Below are 25245 nucleotides of genomic sequence, written 5' to 3' on the forward strand. Positions count from 1 at the left end.
CCGTTCGAAACATTTTGAAATTTCTCATGCGTTTCGGCGTAAAGTCTAGAAACTTTCGATAATCATCCGGGACTTTTCAAGATGGAAGCCTAAGGTTGCAGATTTGAAGAAATTATTTAATAATATTAACAAACATAGTTATTTCAATGTTAAAAACACTTTTTTAGTGTTAAATGTTTGTTAGCATTTATTCTATCTGAAGCTTACTTTTTATGATATTGCTCTATGATTATTTCCATGTATACCAACAGTCTTCTTCTTTCTTCTTTTCAATTTCAGTGTGAATTCACATTACAGTTAATTGCTGCCTTTTAATAAACCTCAACTATTAGCACTAACTGTTCCCATAGGATTTGTAACTATTTGCCGTGTTTACTGTCCATCAGGAACTCCTATTTTCTTTTAATTCTAAAGGCAAAATATAGTAAACTCGCCAAAATACGTTGTTGTGAAATTCCATGGATGGTACCAGCGGGAATCGAAACCCTCAATCTCGGGATCTAAAGGCAACACTCTAACCACTTGAGCCAAAGAAGATCTTCTCTACTTAAACTAGTTGGACTACCTTTATATCTCAAGGTCTACAACACTCTTCCCTCTTTACTTTTTCGGGCTGCGTACCATCCATCCGAGCAACTCACAGGCACACTACTGTACAACCCTGAGACTTCTACTCAGAAACCCTCTGGTCAGTTCCTTATATGTCACCTAGAATTGTCATGGTATCTTATGACTGGCTGGTCAAACCTCATGACCAAATCTAACAGCCATGCATTATATTCTATATACAATGTGTGTACCAGTAGCAGATGCTTGCAGCGCCATTGTTGTGAAAATCCATGGATGGGTACCAGCATGAGTTGAACCCTCAATCTTGGGCCAAAGAAGATCTTCTCTAACTCAACTAGTTAGTCTACCTTTATATCTCAAGGTCTACAATGTTCAGTAACAAACCCCTATGCTGTTTACAAAACTTTGGCTGGATATATAGACAATAACTGTGAAGAGTCTTTATATATCAGCTATTTTTGTATGAGGCTAAGAAACAGGCATAATGCAAGCTTCTGAGACTCATACCCCCTGACATCAATACAATATAAATTCATAGAAAATTAAGATTGAACATTGATCATACTTTTGTTTTACAGAATTGATGTAATGTGAACTGTAATACAAACCTGTTGAATGGCTACAAAGAGGCCAGCCGAGGACCAGGGCAATAGCTCTGGAGAACCACCAGTGAAGAAAAAACATGCTACCTTACAACCAGTCAATCTTGGAACTGTTGGAAATCTGGTATTTATCATATTTTACCTGGTCAAATGAAATACTTCACTTATTTTTTTAATAGATTAAGTGTGCAGATAAACATTTAGCACAAATGTCATGCACTTTCCTGATTGACATGAAATATATTTGCTGGATTAAGTAAGCATGTTATTCATTATTCATGTTATTTACCAATCATGAATTTCAAACAAACTTCATATACATATATAGAGATGTAAAGAGACAACAACCCGACCAAAGCTCATAAAACAGCGGAAGACTATCAATTGGTCTTCAACACAGCAAGAAAATCCTGCACCCAGAGGTGTGCTTGTGAATGGATTTCCACTGACATTAGAAGTTAATATAAAGTGTTAATATTGGAAAAAACTTTTATGTTTAATTTCCTACAAACGCAAGTGGATAGTTGGGGCTGGTTTAATCAGATCTAGACTGTTTATGTACAAACTATTAATCATCTTAATTACATATATATATTTTTTATAATCTATTTACAGGAAGAACTAGATAAAAAAGTGCTAGCATTTCAAAACAAGAAGTTAGCTGAGAGAATCGAACAGAGAAAGAGAGCTGAAGAAGAATTAAGAAAAAGAATTGAACAGTTGGAGTTCAGACAAAGAACTGATGATGCTGTGTTGATGATAGTAAATCGTTACTGGAATCAAGTAAGTTATGGAACTTAAAAGATGCTGATGTTTTTTGAAGCCCCAGCCCAAGTGAAGGGGCATTAAGTTTTACCCTTGTCCATCTGTACATGTACATCCCAAAGTTGGTTTTCTTTGTTTAGCTTTAGATTTTTACAACCAAATGTCATGAAACTTATGTATACAATTCTTATTTACCACAAAACACAGATCAAGTCTGAATTTTGATGAACTCACTGCAATGGTTCTTGAGTTATGTTCCTTTATAACATTATATGCAAGTATTGGCATCATCCCAATTATTTAGCCGAAATATACATGTTTAGTTCTGACTTACCTAACTATATTATTCTAATCGATTCTGTTTATGGTTAAATTTTTATTATGTGCCTTGAATTAACTTGTACTAAATGTTTTGTTTTACTTACAGTTAGATGAAGATGTGAGAGTTTTATTACAACGGTTTGATGCAGAAACTGCAGATGAAGATGAAACAAAAAGTATGATTACATCTTTCAATTGAAATTAAAAAAAAGTCAATAAAACTGCAAACATACAAAAACAAAAAGTTTAGATATCATGATTATACATTGATCTTTCAATTAAAATATTTCCTGTTATCAATGGTTATATTTCACTGTAACTGCAAATAAAAATGCAAAAATAAAATATGAATACTTTGTTTCAATAGCATGAATAGTCAATAGAAAAGGGTAAAAGAATTTCACAAAATTAAATATCACAATCCTTCAAAGAATAACAATTGTGCACTATTAGTATTAAGGGATACAGGGTTCTCACTAAGGCATGTAAGGCCAGTCTTGGAGTCCTGGACTCATCAAAATCTGACTGGACTCACCATTTTCAAAACTGGTGAGACCACAGATGCATCAAGATTGAAATATTTTGTATAAACTGAACACAGTAAAACATAAATATCATCATCTTATAGCAAAAGTTTAAAAGTGATCTGAATTTGATGTCATTTCATTGCTCTATTAGGAAATGGAGACTAAAATATTACATTATATTGCAACATATTTTTTTTCTTCCTGTTGTTGGACTCATCATGGCTAAAAATGATGAGTCCCTGGACTCTCCTTCAAAAATCCTTAGTGAGAACCCTTGGGATATACCTGATAACATGGATAACTTCTGTCTTTCCCATGATTTCTTGTAGCTGCAGTATTATTAGATGTTGTTTTTATTTTTTCCATTAAAACTTCCTGTAGATTAGGGACCGGAATCTTGGCAATGGTTTATTTTCGCCAAACAATTCTATTGAGCTAGTATGCATCATTTAGAACATGTTATTTTAATTCTTTTACATAATTTCCTAAAACATGAACTAATTGGACATTTTTAGCTGGCTGATCCAAAAATACAGTCATAAATTCTAACAATTACTTTGAAATTTTTATTGTTTATTATGCACATTAAATCAACAAATTTTTTAAACAAAAAAATCTTTAGAGAAAATTTACTTGAAAGATAGTCAAATTACAGAGAACAAAAACAAGTCAACCTATTAAATAAAAAATAAGTAAACAAGTATATCGTAGGAGGATTGTGTTTTGTTCTCATGTCCTTATATGTTACAAAACTGAAAAATAATTGATTTCAGATGAAAGTGATGAAACAAAAGCGTTCCTTACTCTGCTGTCAACATGGGACAAACAAGAGTTGGAGCAAAAACTTGGACAGAGGGTGGAATTCTCCAAACGGGCTATTGGTAAATTACTGCAAGCTTTTGACAGGCTGCTACAGAGAAATGAAAAACTCCATAAATCTATACAAGAAAAAGTAGAGAAAGATGCTAAAGAGGCTCTAGAGCTTGGGCCATTGAAGAAAGAAACTGACATTAAAAAAGAATCAGATATTAAGAAAGAGAAGAAAGATATTGACATTAAAAAGGAAGACGTGAAGACAGAGGGTGATGATCAACAGATAGAAGAAAAGAAAATGGAGAAAGGAGATGGTGATGTTAAACCTGATATGGAGGGAGCAGGTAATTATATAGAAGTGTGGCAAACAATTGTTAATACTGTAAATAAGAAATGTTTTGGACTAGGATTACATCAGCTTTTAAAGTAATCATGCAAAATGCATGAAAATATCTCCAGTTTGTATAAATTAACAATTTGATGGTCAGTGGCCTCTCATTATTCACTAAAATATTTCAACCTCTTTGTGAAAAAACTTATTCATTGAAGACCCGTTTACAATATTTCAAAAGATTTCATTACCTACCTGTAAGAATAATTTTTTTTGTAATTTACATACATATTTTGTTAAGTACATTATGCAAAAGCCATATGCTGAAAGGAAGAAGTATAATTCTTAAACTATCTTCTTTTCTATATGGTATCAGTCTTTTCTAAACTTTTTACTTTGTTATTAATTTTCTTACTTTTTTCATGGCTCATTTTACACAAAAAGTCTGTGCTTATATTACAGAAAAGATACTTATTGTTGTAGACCTTTCATACATTTTTTTTCTATGGTTGGGTTGTTGTCTCTTTGGCACATTCCCCATTTCCATTCTCAATTTTAAATTTTACTTTCATAGACATAATATTATTCATTTACCTCATACTTTAATCATAGGTAAAACTTCTAACATAAACAGTCCTTATCTTCAGGATTGATTATCTTTTATTGTCGGACTAAATGTTTTAGATTTAAACTGGAATGCTGATTTCTTTTAAGGTGATTCTCAAGGTCAACAGGTGAAAAAGGAAAAATCAGATGAACCAACTGAACCCAAAGATGAAATGAATGAAGCAGAAGACATGTTATCACTTAGGGATACAGTCAGTGATGAAATGACTGAGTTACAAAAAGAGAACAAGCGTCTGCATAGAATAGTAACAGACTTACACAAGAAACACCATGAACATTCATTACAGGTAAATACTATGGATTCATTGATATTCGTTGGAGATGAATTTTCATGGATTTCGTGGTTACAGGAGAACCACGAATTCAAATGTTGAACGAAAAACTTATTTTCGAAAGGAATGAGCGTAGACTTTACCAGAACCACGAAATTAATTATCCACGAATATGTAAATTTTCTTCAAACCACGAAAATTAGTACCCACAAAAATAAATGAATCCACAGTAGATATTCTAACTGTATGATAGGTATAGGATTGGATTTTGATATAAAAATAAAAAAATGTGGTATGATAACATGTAAGATATTTCAGTACCAGAAGTGTAGCAACTGTTGGTCACTGTTCAACCTTCAAAAACGAGGGAAAAAAAACATACTGTATAGTGAACTATAAAAGGAAAATGTCAAGCTTTTCAAACTTTAAAAAAAACAGACGGATTTGTTAATGTGGATTAATTAGGGGTTTATTTATACATGGTTGAATATGTTAAATATGTTAACCTCTTTGTGATTTTTAAGGATATATAATGATGTTTTCTTCAAAATATTTTAAAAATTATTTTGTCATTAAAAGAGCCAGACAGCCTTACAATAGAGAAATATAGAGAAATCAAAATGGGATAGACAGGACCATGATTCATCAACAGATACTAATGACAATTTGTGGTTTGAATGGGTTAGTTCCCCTTAAATGTTGATAATTTTTTTTATCTACATACACAGCAATGTAGTTGCGTTTGTACATATAAAAAATCTTGGCATCAGTAAAGTAATTCTTTTAACTTTATTGATAGTGCTTATGAAAAAGAATTTGGTCATGTTGAAATTGTCTTGGAAACAGAAATAATATTTATTTACATTGTTCCCTTAGGTAACAGAATCTCAAGACAAGTTGACAGCAGCAGAAACAGAAATTGCTGAATTGAATAACAAGATGGATGATTTAGAATATAACTTTGAGAAGGCTGATGAGAGAGCTTTACGGTTAGACAGACATCTAGCTGATGCTTTACTTAAGATTCAAAGTTATGATGATACTGGGGTCATACAAGAGGAAAGTGGAAGGAAAATTACTGGAGTTTCCAAGAAAAAGGTAAAAATTCTTTCAAGATCGAGTAGATCTTATATAGAGTATTTGGATGTTAGGTAAATCAATGAGACAGCAATCCATCAAGAAATGACATTAAGATAACGCCAAGAGGTCATATTGTGTTTTACCTTTACTACCAAAAGACCAATCAGCAACCTCAAGCTCAATCAAAACAGGTAACACCATGACCAAACAAAAGATAAAAAATGATGGAAAGGCTAGAACAATTCACAGAAAACCAAAGACTAAAACAACAGCAAACTGATTAAAACAGGGTGTAAGTCTCATCTTCTCCAAGACAGGTAAACAGTTCCTGCTCCACATGAAGCACCAATAACACATAAGTAATACACAATTAAAAACCACTTTTATTTGTTACAAGTTTTGCATACAAGCACAGCGTTCATTTGTTTTACTTTTCTTCAGTGAAATTTGTAGTTGGTTGTTCAACTGAGTGTAAAACTGTTGAGATGTGGGTAAAGATTTGTATGATTTATTGATGCATGTTTTTCCCAAAATATTTATTTGTAAAATTCTCTTAACTGCATCCATATTTCAATTGTCCATATTTTTTTCAGTTTGATGAAATGTACAATGAATTAGAAGAATTCAAAGAGATATCAACCAATCGTCTGTCAGAACTTGAGAAATTGACCAGTGAGCATCAGGAAGCTTTAAAAGAAATGGAAAAACTCAAAATGGATGTAAGCATTATTTACACTGACTAAATTATGCATGTTCTGAGCATGATTTCTTTCACATTTGCTGTCAATTTTGATTTTAAATATTACTTACAGATTTGAAAATAATTAAAAATCATGTTATTGATATTATGCAACAAAAAAATAATCTGCAAAGTAAGTCGATTTTGTAAAAGACTTGTAAGATATATCAGTAAACAAGCCCTGTACTCTTTTAAACCCAGGTTAAAAAAAAATAAGAAGGACTTATGTTCAAAATTTAACTAATTTTCTGGATGTATTTATAGAAAGGATGATTGTAAAGAAGGATTGACATGAAAAAAACTTGTAGCAAATATAAACCTGAATGTTGTGTAAATTTTTAACAGCTCTTAACTATGTTATGTCTGTATTTCAACAATGCCTTTGTCTGTTGTGTCAAGACTTATCAGTTCTTTATTATTCTGTTTCCAGATTTTTATATCTTTATTAATTGTCATTCAAATAAATTATCTCCCCTTGATATTTTAAAGAATTTGAATATAGATTTCATGCTTTTGTATTTTAAATACTGTAAACCAACTTATTTTCGTGAGTAGGAAAATAACGGGAATATAAATCGTCGCAAATATGTAATCCTTGGATCTTTCCTTACTAAAATTCATCAAGTAAATCAGAAAATCGCGAAATTAAATAGCCAAGAAGTAGTCAAGACAGGGTAAAACGCGAAATAAAGTATCTGCGTAAATAAGTTGGTTTACAGTATATTTGATGATATTTTCTTACTTTTTCAGCTTATGCATCTACCAGAGGAAGTAATTGTTGATACTACAGAGTATAAATGTTTACAGTCTCAGTTCTCTGTGTTGTATAACGATGCTTTACAGATCAGGACATCGTTGAGTGAAACTAGGAATCTATTGATGACCAGTAAAAATACACATCTACGTCATTTAGAACAGCTTGAGGTATTGTAGAAAATTCCTATTACTTAAGGGGGCTCGAGGGTCTAAATGATTTTTTTTATTTAATATAGGATTTCTCTTTATTTTTCTATAAATGAACTTTATCTTATACTTAATAGAAAAATGAAATAAAAAAATGGGGTCACCGTTCATTTACGCTCACAATCTGCCTACGAAAGAAGCATAAATTTTTGTTGATGTCCTTTTTTTCTGTTGAACTAATAGGAGAAAAAAAAGTAATATCAAAATAAAAAAAGAACTAAATTACAGAAATCGGTCAAATTTTACAATTATTTAGTTTATGTACAGCTTATTTAAAAACAACAATAAAAAATATAGGTCACCGATAAGTTAAAAAAGATATTTCAATTTTAATGCCAAAAAATGGCATTTTTGCACCAAAGGGAGATAATTTGGAGCTTTTTGCATGATATCTACATTTTAAAAGTCACCTGGGGTCAACACACATTTATTTTTTGGAACAATTTTTGTACCAAATGATAAAGTTACAACTATTAAAGGTTATAAATAAAATTTGTATTGAAAAATTAATGTTTATTTTTTTTCTGAAAATCTTATACCCGCGAGCCTCCTTAAGACAGGTTAAGAATATTTTAAGGGCTTCAGAAACTCTAATGTGATGAGATATAGGCATTTATTGCATGAGCTTAAATACATGAATACAAAAACTATGTTTAAAGCATACTTTTATATTTTTATGCCCCATTTATGGGCATTATGTTTTCTGGTCTGTGCGTCCCTCAGTCCGTTTGTCTACGTTCATTCGTCTGTCCGTCCGTCCGTTCAGGTTTAAGTTTTTGGTCAAGGTAGTTTTTGATGAAGTTGATGTCCAATCAACTTGAAACTTAGTAAATTTAATTTCAATGCCAAATTAGAGATTTTATCCCATTTTCACGGTCCACTGAACATAGAAAATGATAGTGCGGATGGGGCATCCGTGTTCTTGGGACACATTCTTGTTTTTCAACATTTCATTAGGTATATGTGTAATAAAAAGGAGTAAAACAAAGCAGTTGCTATGCTTCACCAGATACGTATCACATTAGAATAGTTACTCTTTGACATTGAAACAGTCACTAGAACTATTGTTTAAAAAAATAGTTTCACAAAGATATAAGAAAAGAGTTGCAAAGCATGTTTTAAGATATACAGTACATTACATCTGAGAGATCTATTTTGTTAAGAATACATTGCCATGTCCTTATTTTAAAAATACCCTAGTCATTTTGAAAACTGTTTTATAAATGACCAAAAAAAGAAGAAAGATGGCAAAATTACTGTATGTACTGAGAAGATATTTTTATATTTTAGAGTGATGAATTAGATTCCCAGAAAAGATTGAGAGCCGAATGTATACAGTTAGAGGATGCCTTAGCTCAAGTTAGAAAAGAGTATGAAATGTTGAGGATAGAATTTGAGCAAACCTTAGCACAAAATGAACAAACAGGTAAAATAGAATGTAAAACCAATAAAATCATCATGATAATGTTCTTCCATAATTATGATGAAATTCCATTGTAATGGACAGATTGTTTCCAATTTAAACAATTTACAGATCCAGATTCAGATTCAATAGTTTATTAAAGTCTCACCACATACACACAAGTATAAACACAATATAATATCAAGTACACAATGTTAAATTTAGAACGCATGTGCCATTCTTAAAAAAACTTAAGAAGATGTGGTATGATTGCCAATGAGACAACTATCCACAAAAGACCAAAATGACACAGACATTAACAACTATAGGTCACCGTACGACCTTCAACAATGAGCAAATCCCATACCGCATAGTGAGCTATAAAAGGACTCGATAAGACAATGTAAAACAATTCAAACAAGAAAACTAACGGCCTTATTTATGTAAAAAAATGAACGAAAAACAAATATGTAACACATAAACAAACGACAACCACTGAATTTACAGGCTCCTGACTTAGGACAGGCACATACATAAATAATGTAGCGGGGTTAAACATGTTAGCGGGATGAGAGACTGTTATTACAATTATAAAACAACAGAATTAAAACATAGTTTTGTTACAACGAAATTTGTTGGCAAAAAAATGATAGTATTCGTTAGATATTTCTTTGCAAGTTATAGTCTGCAATTTGTTAATATTACCTAGCATCTGTATAAAGATAAAAAGATATGGTATGATTGTCTATGAGACAACTTTCCATCGTAGACAAAACGATGTAGAAGGGTAACAACTACAGGTCCAAATAAGGCCTTCAAACAATGAGCAAAGCCTGTACCATATAGTTTAAAATAGTTAACAGAAAACCATATTGATCTGTGTTCTTCATATGATGTGATTGACATCTGGAATGACTCATTGCAGTAAGTCATCACAAAAAAATGAACTAATTCAAGCTTAAGCCTAAAGTTGGATTTATGCTTGTAGGACCTATTAATCAGGAAATGAGAAATCTTATACAAAGTTTACAGAAACATAACCAACAGTTAAAGGCAGAGTCAAGTAGAAATAGAAGAAGATATAAGGAAACATTAAGTGAACTAAACAAGGTATATATTAAACAACTTTGGTCAAAACTTCTGGTGGCAGTTAAATCAATTCATTTACCAGATTTTCAAAATAAATTGATGAGTAGACTCGGTTTTATTTGCAAGCACATACAGTATTGATTTGATCTTACACTCCCATCATTTTCACAAATGCAGCATTAAATATTTTTTTTTTTATATTTTAGACCCAAAAAAATCCAGTAAAAATTCTAATGTTAATTTCAAATAAGAATATCAATAGAAAAACAAAGGATATGGAAAGAAGGTTAAAAAAAGAAATTTCAATTCAAAGGCTTTGTTTTGAAGGCTGTACTTTGACCTATAACTGTTTTCTTTAACAAATTGTGACTTGGATGGCGATTTGTCAAATTGGCACTCATACCACATCTTCTTATATCTATTTTTTCTCTTAATCCAGTTGAAGGCAGAGGTTGCAGCTGCTGAACAAAAATCAGCAGAAAACAGTGCTAAAAATACCCAGAATGCACCTGGTAGTAAGGAAGTAGAAGGAATCACAGCAACACCATCTGTACCAAAAACACCAGGAACTCCAACTAAAACAGATACTCCTGAACTGACCTCCTCCTCCTCTCAAGATAAAGAGGATGAGAAAGATGAATTTGAATACAGAGAGAAAGGCAAAACGGATATAGAAGTTATAAAAGAATTGAGAGCTCAACTAAAGTAAGATTTTTTGAAGTTCTTGTATTTCATTGTCTTTTCAAGAAGTGATGGTTGACATATAAAAATAGGAAAATATATTTGCATGATAATTGATCTGTTGGTTCTTCATTATCAAAGCTTATTACTGTATTCTCACCAACTCTTAAAAAAAAACAATATGTATATTGTCAATTTTGAATATATCTGTGTTAGTCTTAATAGGTAAAACATTCTGGTTACTTGTAAGTTCAGTTTAAAATTGGGAAGTAATCAAATGTCTTTATAAATCATTTGAATTGGTTCAAGTGTTGAATCCAAGTTTGTTAGTCTGAAATGAGTGGATATGTATGAAAATCGTGTATAACCTTTACCTTTATATGTTAAGTTAATATGAGGATTAAGAAATTAAAAGCAAAAAAAACTGCAAATATTATTAATTTAAAGATGGAATTACAAGGGTATTTAAAATAAATACAACCATAAAATTTTAAATAAAATTGTGAATTGAAATAGGGAATGTGTCAAAGAGACAACAACCCGACGGTAGAAAAAAACTACAGCAGAAGGTCACCAACAGGTCTTCAATGTAGTGAGAAATTCCCGCACCCAGAGGCGTCCTTCAGCTGGCCCCTAAACAAATATATACTAGTTCAGTGATAATGAACGCCATACTAATTTCCAAATAGTACACAAGAAACTAAAATTAAAATGATAGTAGACTAACAAAGGCCAGAGGCTCCTGACTTGGGACAGGCGCAAAAATGCGGTGGGGTTAAACATGTTTATGAGATCTCAACCCTCCCCCTATACCTCTAGCCAATGTAGAAAAGTAAACGCATAACAATATGCACATTGAAATTCAGTTCAAGAGAAGTTCAAGTACGCTTAATTAAATCATTATTTATCTTTTTCACAGAATATCTCAAGCTAGCCAAAGAGAACTGAAGTTGTTGTTAGACATGTATAAAAGTGCTCCTAAGGAACAGAGAGATAAAACACAGGTCAGTTTATAATAAGTTTCACATATGACACCAATGTTTGAACATTTACCTATATATATAGATAACATTTATAGTCAATTTCAAATTTAACAAAATTAAACAAAAAAAAAGTGGTACATAGCTACATATTGTTAATTCTAAAAAGTAGTCACAAATCATAGATGCAATTTGACTTGATAAAATATGATTTATCATAAAATCAAAATTAATTCATCTGTTGTTTGACAATTGTAAAAAATGAATACACAGAACAATTCCTGATTTGATAGTATCTTATTGTTATTGAGCCTGAGAGTATATTCTCCATATGATTTTAGCTTATGGGTGCTGAGAAAAAGTTACGCCATGAAAATGAGGATCTTAAAAAAGAGTTAAAAAGAATGCAGGAAAATGAAAAGAGAGACAGAAGAAAGCTGGCTGAAGATGAGGCTATAACAAAAATTATAAAAATGGAGAAAACTATTTCTGAGCTATCAAAGAATTTGTCTACACAAAAACAGGTAGGAAACATTTACAGTAAAATGTCAATAAAGTGAAGACAAAGTAACACTCACAGAACTTATCTATTCCTCTTAAAAATAGTTTTAATCTTTCAAGGTCATGAGTGATTCCTCTTAACAATAGTTTTAATCTTTCAAGGTCATGAGTGATTCCTCTTAAAGATAGTTTCAATCTTTCAAGGTCATGAGTTATTCCTCTTAGAAATAGTTTCAATCTTTCAAGGTCATGAGTGATTCCTCTTAAAAATAGTTTCAATCTTTCAAGGTCATGAGTGATATCATGTGTTATGATTTCAGTATAGTACCTTGTATTTTCAACTTAGTATGTTAATGTTGATAAATATGTTTTATATTCTAATTTATCAGCATTAATAACATCATAATCATATTTGTATTGTATTTCTAAATGGAATTGAGTACAATTTTTCTAAAGACAAGTAAATTATTCATTAAAAACTTTACTTTGGTCGGTTATTACTATGTCGATAATTGATGAAACCATTACTTCTACAGAGAGAGGAAGCCTTATTGAACGAGATGGAAGTAACAGGACAGGCCTTTGAAGATATGCAGGAACAGAACTTGAGACTGATGCAGCAGCTGAAAGAAAAAGATGATGCCAATTTTAAACTTATGTCTGAGGTATGACAATCAGTGTGATGCTGAAAATGCAAAAATTTGAATTCAGACAAGACTGAGAAAGTTTGATGATTATGAATAAACTAGAAGTACATAATTAATAATGTAAATAACATTTGGCTAATTTACTGATAATTAAGGAATGACTGTAATATTTTTTCTGTCTATAATGCCCGCGTCACACTGTCCCGATTTTTACGCCGATTGCAACACGATTATGGAAATTTTCAAAATCGGGACTGATCGTTTCCAGATCGGGCTATTCGTAGTGCCATCTTTCACCATCGTTGAACCATCGGCCACTTTTTCGAGCCTTCGGGGACAACTTCGGGAAGGCTTCTAAATTTTTTAACATGTTAAAAAATCCCCGAAGGTGCGTCCGATGTTGAGGGTTCGTATTGAGTTCGTATCACCATCCTCACCATCGTAATGTCACCGGGAATGCATCTTTAAACATCGTATTGCATTCGTGTTTGCATCGTTTCCATCGGGCAGTTTCGGCATTACGATGTCTACACGAATGAATCACGAAGCTACCTGAAGGTCTTACGATGGCAACATGACTTCTTGAAGACCTCGTAATCCTGTCGTGTTGCCATCGAATAAAAGTACGAAGGCGACAAGAAGGAACAAGATGGAACTACGACGGCAATAAATCCAGCTAAATGTAACTTAATTATCGGCCTAAAATACATTTAAAGTGCCATGCGCGATATGCCCTGGTCAGTCTAATATGACAGTTAAGGAAGACGTTCACAAAACATGGAGCTCATATCATATGATTCTATGAGAACAAGAAAGGCGACAGCGTTGTTTCTATTAATTAAATTGGAACAAGAAGAGCAGCTATTACAGGCTCAGGATTTACTTTATACAAGTTAAATATTATTTTTGTCAATTTTTTATATCAAGTAACATAATGAAAATCATAAACGCTTCTTGTACACCAACACTGCAGATACACGTATATAGAGAAAAAACCAACGTTTTCTTCATTATTCTGATTAATATGTATCGTCTGAGTTGTTGTCGCACGAATAGTTACTCCATAACCATTTTGAATCGGTCACTTTTTGGTATTTTAACGAGATCAGGACCAACTTCGTACAAAGTTACAATTTTCGCATTCGGGTGTCCATCGTATATAAAAATCGGGACAGTGTGACACGGGCATAAAGAAATAACGTTAAAAATTTGGTGCACACTGAATATCGCTCATAGCGGGTAATTTAACAGTGTGCACCACATTTTTTATGTTATTTCGAATAGACAGAAAATGTATTATTGTCATTTCTTATAATTTAATTCTAAATTCGATTTTAAACCGTAGAAAACCATGAAAAAACGTTGATGATGTCATGATCACATGACTAAATTATGTCTATGGGCTGATAACAAAATAACCTCAGCCAATCAGAAGATGCGTTACATTCAAAATTAAATTATTCAAAAATAAATTTTACATTACATTTTTGTTCTTTTAACATAAATAGATTTATTGGTACATTTCAGAAAATGCCATGTTAGAATTAAAAAAAATCAGAACAAAATACAATTTACAAAAGAGGTTGTTATATAGCAGTTTCAGAATATTCTTTAAAGAAAGATTGCCAAGCTTTGTGGAAATTTTGTTCAAGTACATTCAGGAAAGTTACATGTAGATGATGATCAAACACAGCTTTAAGAAGCTTGAGTAGTTTTGAAATTTAGTGAGGAGAAAATAATTTGTTTGTTATATATTTCAGAGAATCAAGTCTAATCAGATACAAAAATTATTAAGGGAAGAAAAAGAAGTTCTTGCAGAACAGGTAGCAACCCTACAGACTCAAGTGGAGGCTCAAATGTTGGTTGTACGTAATCTAGAAGAGAAAGAGCAAGTTTTACAAAATGCTTTATCAACAGCAGAAAAAGAGTTAGGGTAAGTTTTCCTTATACTGAAAATAGAGGCGAAAGATATCAAATGGACATTCAAACTCAGTAAAACAAACTGATAAAGCCATGGCCAAATTTGTCAAGAGTAAAAAAACATAACATAAAAAACATAAGAATTAGAAACACGAACCCCACCAAAAATCTGGGTAGAATGATAAATTTTTTGGAGATTACATTTCACAATTTCAAAGGCAATATCTGTTCACAAGGTTTTTGGGGTTTTTTTTTCTGGTTCTGACTCTTACTATCCTTATAAATAAAATTTACATTCGGGGAACCAGTACACATAAAAATTGTCACATTACAGTCTTTCAAAAATTAAGTTTGCTTGTACATCAAAGTGACCATTTTAAATCTGAGAGGAGTTCTTTGTGAAAGGTTACCAAACAGATTTTTGTTGCAAGTTCATTTGGATGAGCTCTAAAACTTTCATTCTTTTGTTTCACTGAGATCTATGAAACCACGCTAATTTATTATACACTGACAACTTCTATTAAATCATAAGATATATCTGTTCCTTGTAGCTTTACCCAACAATCAATGGAAATGCACAAGAGGAAGGCAGTAGAAAGTTCACAGACAGCAGCTGATTTAAAGTTACATTTAGATAAATATCAAGCACAGCTGAAAGAAGCCCAGGTATCTGTGGCAGAGAAAACAGGTGCCCTTGAACAACAGTCATTTAAACGTAACAGGCTACAGGTAGATATTATTGTATGATAGGAATGACATCACTGTTGTAGGCTAAATCTATGAAAAAATAAAGCTATCAAAATTAACTTAAATAATTAATAGCCATTTTAATCTTTTTATTACACTATTACATTTATGATAGGGACCATAAAACATTCCACTGAGAAATACTGCCTTTTTAGATTTTATTTTGATATATAGATCCTATTTAATAAAACCTCTTTTTAATGTATTTTTGTGCATGAAAGCAAAATCAAATGAAACATACTTTAATAATAAATAAAACTGAGTTATAAGTGAATATATGGTCAACTAATTTCTATTAAAAGGTCCTTGTAAGTATGAAATGCATGACACTTTTATTGTTTATTTATATGTGCATTACATATGTTGGAAAAACGTTTTTATTCATTAAAATTTTAAAGTTATGGTAAAACTCCATATGGAGGTGCTCCTAACTAAAGGAGGCTTATACTAGAAAAGAAGAAGAAATCACTTTCGTATGTGCTGTTTTGCACTGTAATGGTTTAGTTGTATGGTTTTTTTTTATTTCTATATTTGCTTTGATAGAATAATTTGAAGAAAGTTATCAAACAGACTAATGTTTCCAACCTTATGTACTTCATGTATGACATCCACAAGCAATCTGTGTTTTGAATTTTTGATAAGCTAGAAGGTCTAATATATTCTCATTTGAAACCAAAATAATAAAAATGGAATGCCATGATGAAAGTTCCTTAAAGCTTCAAACTACTATTGTATCGGATACATTACTACAATGTGTAATTATTGGCAGTGAAAATCAACATTCTAATAACAAGGATAATAAGCCAGTAGTAAAAAAAAATCAAATAAATTTCACTATTTTGTTGCTATATACTTGGTACTGATCTGCTTTTTCAAAAGAAATCAAGTGTCGGCTTATCATAGATAAACGAAAATGTGGTGTGAGTGCCAATGAGACAACTCTCCATCCAAATAACAATTTAAAAAAGTAAACCATTTTAGGTCAATGTACAGCCTTCAACATGAAGCCTTGGCTCACACCGAAACAACAAGCTATATAGGGCCCCAAAATTAATTGTGTGAAACCATTCAAATGGGAAAACCAACAGTCTAAAAAGAAAAAAAAGAAAAAAAAGACGCTAATTAAGAATCACACAAATGATTTATTGATTAAATGTTACTCACTGAGTCATACATCGGACTACTAACACAAGGGTTCCTGGTTCGATTCCCGTTTGGGATGAAAATTTCAGGAACTCAATTTTTGGCTCTCCCTTGACACCATTCGCGAGTATGGTCTTGAGGAAAAGATGATAGTCCGTCGGACTGGGACGATATATGGCTGGCCCGTGTTAAGAGAGAGCCATATCTCTTGTACGTTAAAGACACCCTTGTAGATTTCGAAAAAGAGTAGGCTAATGCTGCTACAAGGCAGCACTTGCTCCTGCAAAGTGGAAAGGGATTAATATAAGTTGTAAAACTTGTTTCCCAATCCACTATAAATAAATATGTTTAAACTAAACTAGTACACCACATCTGTTTGTATTCATTATAGCCCAGTTGTCCATCCATCAAATGCCAGGGACTTAAGCAACTATAGGTCGTTGTATGGCCTTTAACAATAAGCAATACTGAATGTTTGTAATAAGCTTAAAAAAAAGGCCTATTCATTACCAACTGTTAAACAATTTAAACGACAATGCCAAGGACCTGTTTGCTATTAGTATTTCATTGAAAATATGTAAAAAGGAAAATATAGTCTTACCAAATGAAAATTCACTTAATAATGATAGTGATAATTTATATGTAATTAATATACAATTAATGTTTTGTGTCCAATAGGAGGAGATTGCCAAACTACAACGTAAACTAGAGAGAAGTAAGAAGATTGAGATGGCAGGGGCAGCAGATGAAGTTTTAATGGCTGAGATTGCTGAGTATAAGGTATTTTATAGACTGGTCTACATCAAGTAAAGATACACCTGAAGTATTTGTACACCCCAAAAATATATTTTATATTTCATCGACATTTTCTTTGAGTTTATTGAAGTAATATTTTTGTAATTTTAATGATGGAAGTGGCTATAAAACTCTGAATTGAAGTATATAAGATTTGCCAAAACATAAAAAAAAATGACTTTATCTTAATGATATTTTTTTTTAAATGGCTTGATGTAAATTTAGCTTAATTACATGAATGTTCCTTTAAACGAAATGATACATATAAATAAGTGGCTGCTATTACTATAGAAATAAATAAAATCACAGAAATACTGAAAATTAAAAACGGAAAGTCCGCGACCAATGGCAAAACCAAAAGCTCAAACACACCAAAATGAATGGACAATAACTGTCACACTTCTGACCCTTTTTCATTTAAAAATTTAGAAAATGGTTGATTAAACCTTGTTTATAGCTATATAAACCTCTCACTTGTATGACAAAACTTGATGCTTTTCAAAATGTTTCAGCAAAACAAGTTATTCATCTAGTTTGAAAAAAGCTCATTTCAAACAATACATTAATATTTTACAATTGACCTCTAATTCCAGGAACAATTGACATGTCCATCATGTAAAGTAAACAGGAAGGACGCTGTATTGACAAAATGTTTCCATGTGTTCTGTTTGGAATGTCTGAAGACCAGATATGAAACAAGACAGAGAAAGTGCCCAAAATGTAATGCAGGTTTTGGTGCAAACGATTACCATAGACTTTATATAAGTTGATGAATTGTAATAATTAAAACCAAAAACATTTGATGGTACATTTGTTATAGTATGTACAGAATGGCGAGTGAAATCTTTTGTAGATGAGTTGGGCTCAATGGATCACCACATTTTATGGCTGCATAATTGAGAAGTGCACATTGTTCTGTTGAGCTGCAGAAGATATGTTCTGCATTATACTAAGGATATGATATTATCTTTTAGATTGAAGAACTTGTATGCTGCATATTCAAGAGAAGAAATTTTGAGTGCTAGATACAAGTGTATCCATTAAGGCTGTTCCATAAAAATATACATGTACCCAGGGAAGGCACTGAAAGCATTAAGGCCATATAGAGACAAGTTTTCACAACATATACAGCTTTCCATTGTTGAGATTTTAATTTGGGTACCATGATTGCTTTTATGGAACAGCCCTTAGCAGAAACAGAGGAGAACAAAATATTTATTTTTTTATGTTGATAGATGTATTGTATATTAGATTAGTATTAGCCCTGTATAGCTATATTTTATTTGATTACACAAATTGTTTTCAAGATTTTTATGTGAATTAAGATTAAAACTTTTATAGATTAGAATGTTTTTGCCTTGTTTGTTAAATTATTTCTATAGGTTTTGAATTATTAAAAATTGCACAAATATAGGTGGGAATAGGTTATTCACAACATGAGTTTGTATTAAAATTTGAAGAAAAGTAAACTAATCATATGAACTTTAAACTGCGCAGTCTTCAACTATATAATCTAGATTTCAGCAATAATAACATAGTTCGAATGATTTTTCATCATACAGAATTGTTTCTGCCAAATAAACTAGAAAATCATCAATATTTGTAAAAAAGTGATATTATGGGCGCACATAAGTAGTGAACTGGCCTTTATAAATGAATAAAGCACATGTGCTTCAACTGTGCTTTTAAGAGAATCTGTTGTACCCTGATATTTTGTATATTAAAGAAAGTATTTTCTGTAAAACAAAGTCAATATATGAGAGATTTTCATCTTCTAATGTCTTCTATAGTGCATCTTGCATACTCCCTAAGAGAAATTCATGAAACATATTTCTGTTCCTCATGATAAGTGCTTGTCTCATTATTTTGATTGTAATATGTACATTAAGTTAGTGTTATTGTGTGACTTGTTAAATTTCTCATTACAAGTACAATGTAAATTAATTCATTGAACACCCATCACACATTCATTTCACCATTTACTTTCAATGTTCTTGAGTCTATTTCACAAAAAAACTTACGACTAAGAATACTGAATTGTTCATGACTTACAACCTTTCTTAGTCGTAAGTCTTTTTGTGAAATCGACTCCTGAAACATATCAGAAATCTTCACAAATTCAATGATCAAATGCATAAATTTTCAAGCATGCAAGAAACACATTTTTTTTTCATTCTGGTAACCAGTGTGTTTTTGTTTATTTTATGTCTGTTGTTAAGAGTTTTATACAGTGCAAGAGTTTAGATGAATTAAAGAAAGGTGTAGAACCAGTACTGTTAATAGGGGTTTATGAAAACTTGAAGAGATTAGAGAGTAAATATGAGTGATATACTGTTAATTCAGAAATTATTGTGATTTCTTCATTTAAGATTAAAATGCAATTTTGATTTTTGCAATTTTAGGAAATATCCTGTTTAAATCATATCAAATATTCCAAAATGCAAGTTTGAATTGTTGCGATTATAACTCTGTCTCATTTTCACAACAATAAAAACATCGCAATAATTTCTGAATTTACAGTAATTGAAATATGATGATAACATTTGTATGAATCATTCATTGTACCATTTACATTAATCATACTGTTTGTGAAACAGCATCAGTTTAAACTCAAATAAGCATTGTACTGTTTGTATTCATAATATTGTTTGTGAAATAACATTGAGCAATGTAATCATAAATAAACTTTTAGAATAAATCTTGTCCTTTTGTATTGATATATACATATTTATGTGTCCATAGGACTCTTAACTCCATTCACACTATCATATTTTCATGTTCTGTCAATAGTTTAATTGGGGTCAAAACTGTAATTTGGCTTAAAATTTAAAAGGAACACGCCATAATGAAAAAGTTTCCAAAAAAGAATGAGAAGTCACCCAGGGAACATTTCATACTTATAAGTCAAAGTTAGTATATCTTACAAAGGCATATAAAGACAATGAAAAACAAAGAAAAGAGGAGTCCACAAAGCACTACTTAGAAAACTAATGATAGATCAACCACATTAAAATTTTTGGGTCAAATCAGGTGTTTTAAGAAGGGTAAGGAGTTTCTGCTCCACATGTGGCACCTGTCATGTTGCTCATGTCAGTAAAATTTGCTTATTAGACTAGAATTTTAGCAATGTCAGAATCAAGGAATAGAGGACGGGATTGCAGTTATGGAACATTTATGTGGTCATCTTTGCTGAGATCTGTGGTCATCTATACTATGGTGACTACAACTTTGTAGGTATTGAAATGCAAAAACCTTTAACCTGCTACAGCACATACTAACAGATAGAATAAAGAAATGACACACACACAGACCCTAAACATAATGATTTAATACTATCTTAGACAGGGTATAAAGATATTAAACCAAATCTTTCTGGTTGACAAAACTTCAAAATTTCACAATAACTAAGGATTTTCTTATCCCAGGAATAGATTACATCAGCAGTATTTGGAATTCTGGGTCCTCAATGCTCTTCAACTTTGTAATTGTTTGGCATTATAACTATTTTGATCTGAGCCTCACTAATTAGTCTTGTGTAACAGGAAATTATAACCCTGGTACCTTTGATAACTATCTGGTCAAACATCTGTTAATTGAACCCAAAATCCATTTACTGTATTTCAGAATATTTTGTGTAAGCTTTTGTTGAGGATTTACTTCAAAACATAAAACAAGTTACATTTAAGTTGGTGTTTAATTTTCTCGTCTTGCAAGGATTTGCATTACTACATATGGCATTATTTTTTCAATGTGAAAAAGGTAGGGTTATTTCCTTCTGATTTTATTTTCATTTGATTAAATAAATAGGTAAATCATGTTTTTACAAGCCAAATAGATGCTAATTATAGTACATGAACATATGTCATCATCTATTTTCATATCTTGAACAGATATTCCTACAATTGACAAGGCCAAGGCTATTGATTTCTTGGTTTATCAAAACTAATATTGATTTTCTTTTTTAATGCACCTGAGGAGCATTATAATATAAATTATCAACTAATATATTTTCGAAATTATGTTTGTATTAAAAAAACAACATGTTGCTTCAGTAAGTGTATTACAACACCTTGTATTTCAAACACATGTAATCTGACCCTTTTTAGCAGTGTAAAAAATGGACCCTTTGTTGTGATATAGATGCAACACTTTCTTGATGTTTAACCTACAGTAACGATTGGAAGTGTAATGATTTGTTCTGTGGTTCTGTTTTCTGCATGAGGACTTAGTAATGTTGCAGGTACGGCGGTACCAATGTCATTACTAGTATCTACATAGTTGGTGGATAAGCCATATAATTGCTGTCTGCGTTTGTCACAAATAATACCATATCTAAAACGTTCTTGTTTAAGATTTCGAACAATCGTTTTTGTTGTTAGGACATTTTCTGCTACGGCCTATTTTCGTTTTGTGCATATTACACACACATTAGAGCTTCATTGCTGTACAATCAATTATTGTGTTATTGGTTTTTTACAAGCACCACAAAAAAAAGACACTTTGCAACAAAAAAAAGCAGGATGACAATATATGTAAACAAAAAGACCGAATGGAGTGAAAAATAAAAAGCAGGACAATTCTAACTATTAAAGAAAAAAGTCAAGATCTTTTAGAGTACATACAATCTAAGACTCTCATCTTACATTAGTATTAAAATATTTGACTTTTCAACACTTTACACAAGTATTCCCCATTCAAAACAATAAGAAAAAATGAAAGAGTTGGTATTACTTCGTTACATAAAAACATGGCCAACGTAAATACAAGTATCTTGTATTAGGGAAGGATAAATCCTTCTTTGTAAAGGATCACACTGATTGAAACAAACAAATGCCTGATTCTGTCATTATCAAGATGTTTGATTTCGTGATTGACAACATATTTGTTACGTTTTGAGGACGTGATTTTCAACTGTCGGCATTCCAATGGGAACCAATAGTGCTCCTCTTCTTGTTGACTTGTTTCTTTATTATTATGAGGCTTACTTCATATAGGAACTTCTTAGGATGAAAAATAAGTTAGCAATATCCTTAAACTTTATTTTCTGCTATAAAGATGATGTTCTCTCACTAAATAATTCAAATTTTGGTTACTTTGTAGACGCATATATCCCATCGTACCAGAGATAAAGGATACAACAGACACAGTTAAGTCTGCCTCAAACCTTGACTACAAGTAGCCAGCCACATCCAACTGTATTTTGTCCGTCTGATGAGTTCAGCCTTTTTCAACTAATTTTTATAGCTCGTTCTTATGTTGTACTGTTATACCACTGTCCCAGGTTAGGGGAGAGTTGGGATCCCGCTAACATGTTTAACCCCGCCACATTATGTATGTATGTGTCTGTCCCAAGTCAGGAGCCCGTAATTCAGTGAATGTAATTTGTTTATGTGTTACCTTTTTGTAGTTCGTTCTTTTTTGGTACATAAATAAGGCCGTTTGCTTTCTCGTTTCAATTGTTTAACATTTTCATTTCGGGGCCCTTTATAGCTATCTGTGCGGTATGGGCTTTGCTCATTGTTGAATGTCGTACGATGACCTATAGTTGTTAATATCTGTGTCACTTTGATCTGTTGTGAAGAGTTGTCTCATTGGCAATTAATAATACCACATCTTCTTTTTTTATATTTACATCTAGATATTGACAATGAGGGTCGGTTGAAAACCAAGATTTACAACAAACGAGATGATTTCAGCTGTGAATTTTCCATTTCTATGAAGTATCATTCCAGCAACGCCTGCATGCGGAGTATTTATCTCCCTATTGATACGATATTCCCGCACTTGAATTTCCTATCATGATTTCCTTGATAGATGGTTGCTGCTCAAAAGGAAGCTTTTAAACCATAAGTTCCTAATTGTGAAGTTGAAATCACCCCTTCGTAAATTTTACGGACGCCATCACAAGTTGGTTGACCGTTATGGAATAACCGTTTCACAGATGATATCAGTTATGTTTGTTTCTTACGTAGTAACTTCGAGCCCTTCCCTTTTCATGAATGTGACCTACCCGACTATTAACCGGGTTTGTAATAACAACAAGCAACACGACAAGTGCCACATATAGGGCATGATATGCTTACCCTTCCGGAGCATTTGATATCACACCCAGTTTTTTTATGGGTTCGTGTTACTCAGTCATTAGTTTTCTATGTTGTATTTTGTGTTCTAGTATTTGCCTGTTTGTCTTTTCCATCTTTTAGCCATGGCGTTGTCAGTTTATTTTCGATTTATGAGTTTGACTGTTCCTGTGGCATCTTTCGCCCCCTTTTGAAGTGAAAAAAGTAATAAAGCAAACCCTCATTATAATAGAGAAAAACCTCATCATAATAAAGAAAACCTTCATCATAATAAAGAAAACCCTCATCTTAATAGAGAAAAACCTCATCATAATAAAGAAAACCCTCATCATAATAGAGAAAAAAACGTATCATAAAAGAGAAATAGCTCATCACAATAGACAATTAGCTCATCATAATAAAGAAAATCCTCATCAAAAAAGAGAAAAACATTATCATTAGAGAATAAGCTCATCATAATCATCTTATCACAATAAAAAAAAACTCATCATGATAAAGAAAAAAAACATCATGATAAAGAAGGGAGTACCATAATGCAGTTATGGTGGTTCAAATCCCCTTATCATAATATAGAAAAACTTATTATAAAAGAGAAAAAGCTCATCATAATAGAGAAAAAACTCATCATAATAAAGAAAACACTCACAATAATAAAGAAAACCCTATGCATAATAGAGAATAAGCTCATCATAATGAGGAAAACACTCATCATAATAAAGAAAACCCTCATCGTAATTGAAAAAAAGAGAAAAAGCTTATCATTATCGAGAATAACATCATCATGATAAAGAAATACATTATAACAATAAAGAACATGCTCATCGTGATAAAGAAAAATAATTTTATCCTAATCGAGAAAAAACTCATCATAATAAAGAAAAGCCTATGCATAATAGATAATAAGCTCATCACAATGAGGAAAACACTCATCATAATAAAGAAAACCCTCATCGTAATAGAAAAAACCTCATCATGATAACAGAACAAAAGCTAATAAAAATAAAGAAAACCATTTTCATAATAAAGAAAAACTTATCATTAAAGAATAAAAGCTCATCATAATAAAGAAAACCCTCATCATCATTGAGAATAACCTTATCATAATCGAGAATAACATCATCATAATAAAGAAATACCTTATCACAATAAAGAACATGCTAATCATGATAAAGAAAAATAATCTTGACATAATAGAGAAAATCCTCTTCCTTATCGAGAAAAAACTCATCTTAATAAAGAAGACTCATCATAATAATGAAAAACCTCCATCATAATAGAGAAAGAGTTCTCTATAATAAAGAAAACCCTCATCATAATAGAGAAAAACATTATCATTAAAGAATAAGCTCATCATAATCATCTTATCACAATAAAGAAAAACCTCATCATGATAAAGGAAAAAAAAACATCATGATAAAGAAGGAAGTACCGCAATGCAGTTACGGTGGTCCAAAGATAAATGTTCAACAATAGTTAGAGAACAATCTAAATCATTTACTGTGGATACATTTATTTTCGTGAATACCAATTTTCGTGAATTAAATATCTCATTTCTCGGTTTTTGGCAAAGTTCTTGACCATTTAAATTCGTGGTTCTCTTGTTACCACAAAATGCACGAAAATTGGTACCCAGCGAATATTAAATAATTC

The 25245-nt window shown here is 31.6% G+C and overlaps 1 protein-coding gene across 1 annotated transcript; it reads left to right on the top strand.

The window, feature by feature from the left end:
• Positions 1-2: 2 nt before the first annotated feature.
• Positions 3-20213, top strand: LOC134680798 (E3 ubiquitin-protein ligase Bre1-like). Its single transcript, XM_063540032.1, has 19 exons — positions 3-94; positions 1149-1296; positions 1788-1955; positions 2365-2434; positions 3559-3942; positions 4644-4843; positions 5705-5926; positions 6502-6627; positions 7398-7571; positions 8901-9036; positions 10001-10122; positions 10541-10806; positions 11702-11786; positions 12104-12286; positions 12800-12928; positions 14671-14843; positions 15382-15559; positions 17399-17500; positions 18109-20213. Exons 2-19 carry the CDS (start codon positions 1186-1188, stop codon positions 18283-18285), a joined length of 3006 nt encoding a protein of 1001 aa, XP_063396102.1. The 5' UTR covers positions 3-94; positions 1149-1185; the 3' UTR covers positions 18286-20213.
• The last annotated feature ends 5032 nt before the right edge of the window (positions 20214-25245 follow it).

Source organism: Mytilus trossulus, chromosome 8 (genome assembly GCF_036588685.1).
Source record: "Mytilus trossulus isolate FHL-02 chromosome 8, PNRI_Mtr1.1.1.hap1, whole genome shotgun sequence".
Lineage (NCBI taxonomy): Eukaryota > Metazoa > Mollusca > Bivalvia > Mytilida > Mytilidae > Mytilus > Mytilus trossulus.